General features: G+C 29.2%; 1 protein-coding gene across 1 annotated transcript; it reads left to right on the top strand.

Moving 5' to 3' along the window:
• Window positions 1-4,708: 4,708 nt before the first annotated feature.
• Window positions 4,709-8,650, top strand: LOC123213446 (disease resistance protein RUN1-like). Its single transcript, XM_044632916.1, has 3 exons — window positions 4,709-4,968; window positions 5,067-5,201; window positions 8,515-8,650. Exons 1-3 carry the CDS (start codon window positions 4,709-4,711, stop codon window positions 8,648-8,650), a joined length of 531 nt encoding a protein of 176 aa, XP_044488851.1.

Consider the following 8,650-nt stretch of genomic DNA (forward strand, 5'->3'; position numbering starts at 1 on the left):
CATTTAAGTATAAATGGCATAATGTATATTATTAAAATATTCATAATATTTATTTTAGGTAACCTTTACCTAATATTAGACTATGACAACTTTTACACTTAATCAACATTAGGTGTTAGTTGACCTTGTGCACCTTTATCAACTAGTACACTTAATCATATTAATGCAAGTTGATACTTATACACAATGTTTCATTAAACTAATGCACCTAATCTCATTAATGTAAGTTGATTCTTGTATATAATCTTTCATTCAACTAATGCATCTAATCCCATTTATGCAAGTTGATTGTTGTACATAATATTTCATTCAACTAATGTGCCTAATCTCATTAATGCAAGTTGATTCTTGTACACAATCTTTTATTAAACTAAAGTAAACAAAATTATGCACATCATCTCATGGCTTATATACATTCATTACCATTCAAAACAACATGCAAGTACTTTCACCATGTATCATATCCTTTTAGATTATACGTAATTATATACATTAATCACATACATCATAATTTTCACCCAAATGTCTTAATTAACATTAAAACATTATTTAGCATGTCCAAATGTGAACTTAAAAGATAATCCAAAATTTTTTATGAACAATTTCAACATATATATGTAGATGTATTGACATATCTCCATACGTCAAACTTTCCTATGGATATACCGTACGTGTAGTCTCTTAATTCATGCCTTTTATATACAATATACAATATTAGCATAAAATTTTCAATGTATATCATCATATACATCTAGCCAACATGTATTAATGGAAATTCCAAGATTTAAATTTCAATTCTCAAGCCAAAAAGCACATGTTCTTCAACTTAAAATTATTAGAACATGAAAAAAAAGAAAATAAAATTCACCCAAGAAAGATTCAACCAAGAGTTATAAAGCAAAACATGCTTGACAAGCTTGATTTCCTAGCAAACTAACAACATGCATGTACACATATGATACATATACATACTCTTATGTATAAAAATCATATATTTAGCTTCAAAAAATCATGCAAGGTGTTGAACCATGCTCTAATACTGTTTGAAAATTTTAGGTGAAAAAGAAGATGCAAAGAACGTCATGCGTGCAGGTAGAAGAAAATCAAAGCATGATTAAGACATATAAGAGAAAGAGGAAACTTTTACCTACTTCTTTGCCTCGTATAGGGATATAAAATGATGGATTAAGCTCCTCACTTGAAGAACCTCCAAAGGAGTTCACCTTCCAAGCCAAATTTTAGAGAGAGAGAAGAGCTTTTAGTTTGTTTTTTCAGAGAAAGTAAAGTGCAAGAATGCTTATATTTTTTTCAAAATGAACTAAAATACACTTTATATAATGGTGACCCATTTTGTAATTTCAAAATTCTTATTTGGCCCAATAAATTCATAATTTGAAGCCTTACCATGCATGTATATTAAATATATACCTTAGCCACCTTAATTTCATCTCACTAACATCTTAACTTTTAAAATATTATTTTTCAACCCATTAAACATTTATATGATTTTCATTATCCTTCGAAAGGTGCTAGCCATCCTTGGATAATTAATCCTTCCATTAGAAAGAGTGATTTATTGGTGTGACTCTTTAGGCTTACCATGACATAGTTGTGAGACCTTTTTTGGACGATCTGAAAGTGCACTAGAAAATCAACGACTATGGTAAACATCTAGCAATGTGTCATAGCCCCTAAACCATGATAAGGAAATACTTCATTGAGCCTAATATCTTTGATCGTACATTCCATGTAGTTAATATCCTTCTTTTGTCTAATCTAGATTGATTTCGTACTCATGGATTGTCAAAGTCCTAATTTCAATTCTTTACGAATCATCAATTTAAATATTCAAAACATGTCATAATGAACATCCTTTGTATGACTTACATAATACTCCTGCCAAAGATTTGATTTTCAATATTTATCAATGTTCGTTTCAGAACTCATATATAGATCGAATCAATGGATATTTAGAACCCAATACTTTTTTAGTCAACAAATTCTATCTTTATCATCATTCTTCTCCATATACAAATAACGTATGACTAGTATGACTTGTCATATGAAATGTGGTTAACCTATATATATACACCAGATGAATCACATGTTTCTGTATCAGATCTGACTATGACATCTCAGGTAAAAGGATTACTTCGTACACTAGTATAATTTTATGATAAGTTATTGACTATAATTTAATAACCATGTGACTTATTATTATTTGGTCATGTTCAAAAAACGATTCTCTAACTGCTAATCTATACCAATACCATAATGACATAACTATCGTTGTCACCTGCACTAATGTCATCTCATGGCATTCAATAGAGGTATTTGATATACCTACTATGTGATATAATTGCCCAAGTTATGTCGTGTTCATAGGGAATAATTTGACGACTTAGTAAGTATATTAACTGAACCATTTAGATAGTTTATATATATACTTTATATCGTCGTAAATAAAAGAAAAAACTTATGCATATGAACAAAGACTACTTCTTGTCTTAATAATTCACATAAATATACATACATGATTAAAATGCCCCTGTAACCGATAACAGGAATGGTTCCTTAGGCATACACTAACACAAACTGCTCTTTATTCTTAAAAACACCATTACCATCTTCTTTTACTGAAAACACTTCTTCACCTATCATTTGACAATCTTCATCTAATTTCACTTCCCTGTCACCTTTCAAAACCCTTTTATCTACAAAAACTCCACCATTTTCCTCAACCAAAATTTCTAATTTTTCTGTCTCTTTATTCTTTTCCCCACCTTTCCAAATTAAATTTCCCTTACTTTAATTCCTTTAAACTCCCTTCTTTCCAACATCTACTTCACTTTCCTTAGCTTTATCTCCATTTCCTTCACTAAGTTCACTTATTTCACCCTCATTCTACACACTTTACTTCTTTTCACAAGTGCCATCACAATAATTTATCTCAAATTCCTTCTCTTTAGCTATAATTTCCCTTTCACCATGAGGGTCACAATCCCATGAATTGTATCTTCAGTGTTATCATCAATGAATCCTCCAGGGTTACTATGAAAAATTTATAAGTGAAATATTAATGGTAATTTACTTGTTTTTTACTGGCTCAGGATTTTAATCCGTTAGCAAAGTTAAGTTGGGTGTGAGCTTGTGGTTTTTTAATTTAAAGGGTGAGGATGTATTTCCAAAAACTTTCAGTGGACTATTTTATAATTTTAGGTAGTGGGTGCATTTTCTGAGAAAAAGATATGAAAGAGATGCAAAGCAAAGGCTTAGACACAGTGAAGAGAGAAATACCATTTGGTCCCCTAGCTATGACCTAGTTGGTTTATTCCCAATAGAATGTGATTCTAACATTTAGGTCCTTATCAAGTATCAACTTTCTGTGACTTATTTGAATATCTAAATAGCCTTAATCTGTTAATTTTTAATTTTTAATTTTCTTATAACTAATAGAGCAGTTCCAAATATTAACTAGAATTTTTAATTAGCAGCTGTCTAATTTTTTAAAATAATTCTATCAATTTTTATTTCTTTTTACATAAGAAAATATTAATGGTTTTTATTAGGGGTGTGCATGATCCGGTTTGTTGTAGTTTGAGAGATTTTTCAAACCAAACTAAAAAAATAATTTGCAAATTTTTCAAACCAAACCAAATCCAACTAAAAAAATATAGTTTGAATTACAGTTTGAAATAATTATTAGTATTCTATAATATATGATATGTATTGTATCCTACGATATAATATGATATAGATGAAAAATGATATGTATCATAAGGTGTATTGAACTAATACGATACAGTAAATATATCATACGATATAATACATATTATCTATATGAAATAATACACTTTTTTAGAGAAAATGATAATACATTAAGGGTGTATAAGAAAATTTTTAAAATATTAAAGATATTTGTAATATTTTTTAAAATGATGACGTTTCAATTATAATATTTTATTAGTAATTTATTATTTTAATTTTTAAAATGCATATCATAGAATACAATATACAATATGATAAATTGGATTTTTGATATACGATACAACACAAGATTCGACTATTATAGTTTGAATATTTTAAAATAATTTATTTATATATAAATATATAATTAATTGAATTATAGTTTTCTAAAATATAATATACACATTTAAAATAAATATAATATAATATATATATATATATATACACACACAATATACATGTACAGAAAATGACAAAATAAATATGAAAAAACAAGTTGTACACCTAATTATTTATTGGAATATTTTGTCAAATATAGTTTTTTACATATATATATTATAAAAATACAGTTTACAGTATGGTAAGGTTTGAAAATTGTTTATACCGCAATCTGAACCGAAAAAATGGTTTGAAAAATTTCAATTCAAATCAAACCATTTTACAAACCAAACCAAACCAAACTAATTTTTAAACGGTTTGGTTTTGTTTTACGGTTTGAACTAAATTATGCATACCCCTACTCTTTATGGCCTTTAGAAAGAATTTAAAAGCTGGCACCTTGCAAGGACCTGGACCTAAGTGTTACTGTGAGATTCTATTTGACCTTTTGAAAATCTAAAGCTCACCGACTAAAAGGACTTAATAATGGAATAACGATCATTTTCTCTGTTATTTATTTGATGTGTCGTTGAACCCTTTATGTCAATGCTAATGTGAAATAACTCAAACCACAAGGAGTTTAATGGCTTCCTCTTCCACTGTCTCTTCTGCTTCTTCTTCTTCTTCTTATTCCACTACTCCTAAACCAAAATACAAAGTCTTCATTAGTTTCCGAGGTACGGACACCCGGAGCAGCTTTACTAGTCATCTGTATGAAGAACTGTGCAGGGAAAATATTGCTACTTTTATTGAAGATAAACTTATCAAAGGAGATCAAATTCCTTCAACTCTTTTCTATGCAATCAAACAATCGATGATCTTGGTTCTCATTTTCCCTGAACCGTATGTTTTTTCCAGATGGTGTCTCGAAGAACTCGAAAAGATTCTCGAGTGCAATAACCAGTATCGTCAGATTCTAATCCCCGTCTTCTATAAAGTAGATCAACAGATGTAAGGAACCAAACTGGCTCTTTTGGTGAAGAACGGTTTAAGGATGATCGAGAAAGGTTGCAGAGATGGAGGATTGCTTTGAGGGCTGCAGCCAACACATCTGGCTTCGATTCAAATATCTATAGGTACATGTTAATTTATTTATAAATGCCTTTTACATAGTAATTTTACTTTCAGCTGTTTAATTGTTAAAATATTTATTTATTTTATCAATCTTTGCTTGCAGTTAACTTTAATAATATGCGTTTGAAAACGTACAAATTGTGATTTTGTTTTATATAAAAAGATGATTTTTTTTTTAAGTTTTATCTCAAATTTATTAACAGAATAAAAGAGAATAACTGAATAACTTAAGTAGGCAAAAACTAGAAATCCCAAAAAAATATTAAAATAATATTAATTTTGTTGGTTGGTAGTTTTGTTTTGGATGAATTTAAATAAATTTTATCCTCTTTTTCTTTCGGAGTTATATTGATTTGAGTATATTTATTTTCTTTATTAATTTCACACACTCTAGCTCCTAAAGAGAAAACCTATTAAAGTGAGAATATGATTTACAAGGTAATACAAAATTTGTCTGAAACATTAATTTTTTAAAGTTTGTATAGGATGTGTTTTATTTATTTGGAATCTAAAATTTATCTAGTTTATTTTTGGCTAAATCATTGGATTGGATTATTAAAATTTTGTGTATAATGTTTATTTTTATGATCTATCAAGTATGTTCATTTTTTTTAAGCTTGAGTATTAAATTTTCCATTTAGCATTGATTTTGTATATACTTATTGGCCAAAAGACATAGTCCCACGAAAGGTTTGGTACAAAAACAAATAAACATTCACGCGATTTTAAAAACCTAAATACTCATCCAAATTTAATCCATTTCCACTCACTCAAAAATTTTTTATCAGGGTTAAAGGTAAAATTGTCATTTCACTAGTAATGTTAAAATAAATAAAATTATATCTCATTTTCTTTTTTGGTTTGGAAAACTAATAGTTTTCCCTTAGGATTAAGTTTTAAAAAATTCACTTTTCCTCTTAAGGTTTGGAAAATAAATCCGGCCAACTAATACGGTGAACAATGGCCTCCCTCTTTGATGTTTCTCTCTTGATGACTCTTTCTCCTATGACGACGAAGGACAAAACCTTCGTCTAGATTACTATATGATTTGGCATCATAAGAGAAAGAGTCATTGGGAGAGAAACGCTAGAGAAGAAGGCAACCATTCACCAGATTAGTTAACCGAATTTGTTTTCCAAACCCTAAGGGAAAAGTGAATTTTTCAAAACTTAATTTTGGTGGAAAATTATTAGTTTTCCAAACTAGGGGGAAATGAGATATAATTTTGTTTATTTTAATATTACTGATAAAATAATGATTTTAACTTTAACTTTAACATATTATACTTAAGTGTGTAGCAATAGACTAAACCTTGTGTAGGCATTTGGGTTTTTAAACTCTCGCAAGTGTATATTTATCTTTACACAAAGCCTTTGGTGGGAATATGTCTTTTGGCCATTCATTATTGATATCTTTTGAGTTCCTCATAAGATATTAATAATTAGATCTTCTGAACCTAAAGGATATTATAAGAAAATAATTTAAAATGAAAAAAATATAAAAAAATATAATTAATATCCAAAGTTAACTGAGGCCTTATTTGTGCCACAAGCACTTATAATTTTTCTATGGCTTATGTGCTTTTATAGGTTTGTCTACTAAATTGTATATTTTTATATTTTTTCATTTTTAATTATTTTCTTATAATATCTTTTAGGTTCAGAAGATATTAATTATTAATATCTTATGAGGAACTTAAAGGATATGAATAATGAATGGCAAAAAGATTATTCCCACCCAAGGTTTGGTGCAAAGACAATACACACCAATGTAATTTCAAAAACTCAAATACCTATCCAAAATTTAGTCAATTTTCACACACTCAAGAATTTTCTATTAAGGTTAAGAGTAAAATTATTATTTTATCAATAATATTAAAATAAATAAAATTATATTTTATTCCCCCTTTTAGTTTGGAAAACTAACAAATTTTCCTAGGTTTAAGTTTCAAAAAATTTACTTTTCCCTTTAAGTTAGCAAAACAAATTCGACAAACAACGGCATCCCTCTCCGGTATTTCTTTCTCGATAGCTCTTTCTTTCATGACAATGAATCATACGATAATCTAAAGGACAAAATGTTGTCTCATTGACGCTTCGTCATCAGGAGAAACAGTCATCAGGAGAGAAACACCAGAGAAGGAGGCTATTGTTCATTGTATTAGTTAGCCAGACTTGTTTTCCAAATGCTAAGGGGAAAAGTAAATTTTTTAAAATTTAATCCTATGAGAAAAGAGATATAATTTTATTTATTTTAATATTACTAATAAAATGATAATTTTACTTTTAACTTTAATAGAAAATTATTGGTTTTGTGGAAATGGACTAAATCTTAGTGGTATTTGCATTTCCGAAATCCCGTAGGCATATTTTTGTTTTTGTATCAAACCTTGGGGTGGAATATGTCTTTTGGCCATAATTGATAAACATGATATCATGAGAAACTGGTGCATATTTCATAAAAACATGCAACAATCAATCAAAACCAAAAAAATTGTTTTCACTATTTATTTGGTAAATGCAGTTTTTTTGTTCATTTAAATAGACAACCAAAATGATCTCCAATTCAAACCAAAGTCATATCAATACAAACACAACACAAAAGAGCTTTCTTTCAATCTATGGTAGCCCTCAAGATTCAGTACATAAAGCAGTCAAAATGTTGGTCAAAATCAGTGGTAGAAAACATAATTTTAGCACAATTCTCTGCCATAAGCAAAAATGACACGCATGCACACTCTAATTTGGATTTCTTAGGAAACATAAAATGTAACCAAAGCATAAAGGAAAGTTCCACAAACCTTTTCCACCACAATCTTCGACCAAGAATGATTGGATAAAGGAAAGATAAGTAAAACCTTCAAAGCTTCTTAACAAAGTTTATAAAATTTCCAATAATGACTAACGAAATACATGGTGTGAGGCCACCCTTTATATAATAAGAGGGTTGGTGGCAAAGTAGACATCCTAGGCAAAAATCAATTAAATTTTACCAAAACCCTTATATTAAGCTAATCCACCCTTACATATCACACCCCATTCCCTAATTAATGAATACAAGATAAAATAAAACACTTTTTTCCCCAAATCTAGGAACCATGTCTCTTAGCTTTGCAACCATGCTTCCATTTAGTTCTAAGCCAATTCAATGTACAAGTTTGAGTTATCAATGGGCTTAAAAAGAGGCTTGGGCAGATTGGGCTTGGAAATGTATCATGTGAAGCTTATTTTAGGCCAAAAGAGCAAACTACTTAAGGGGTTCTTGAGTCTAACTAATGAGGTTATGCCCAAAAGTGAAGTTGGGCCAAAATTGAAGGTGTAATGCTTCATTTGGCTTAGGAATTGCTATAACTTCATCCTTGTTGGTTTCAAAGGCTGCATGGAGGCTTGAAGATGGCTTGGAACCCAAGAATGATAATAGAGCCATGTATGGATCATCTTCTCTAGGCTGA

This window comes from Mangifera indica, chromosome 1 (assembly GCF_011075055.1).
Source record: "Mangifera indica cultivar Alphonso chromosome 1, CATAS_Mindica_2.1, whole genome shotgun sequence".
NCBI classification, from domain to species: Eukaryota; Viridiplantae; Streptophyta; class Magnoliopsida; order Sapindales; family Anacardiaceae; genus Mangifera; species Mangifera indica.

Coding starts and splice junctions, on each gene's coding strand:
- LOC123213446 (XM_044632916.1), top strand. CDS start 4,709: ATGGCTTCCTCTTCCACTGTCTCTTCTGCTTCTTCTTCTTCTTCTTAT. Junction 4,969..5,066: donor GTTCTCATTTTCCCTGAACC/GTATGTTTTTTC, acceptor TCTATAAAGTAG/ATCAACAGATGTAAGGAACC. Junction 5,202..8,514: donor TTCGATTCAAATATCTATAG/GTACATGTTAAT, acceptor CCAAAATTGAAG/GTGTAATGCTTCATTTGGCT.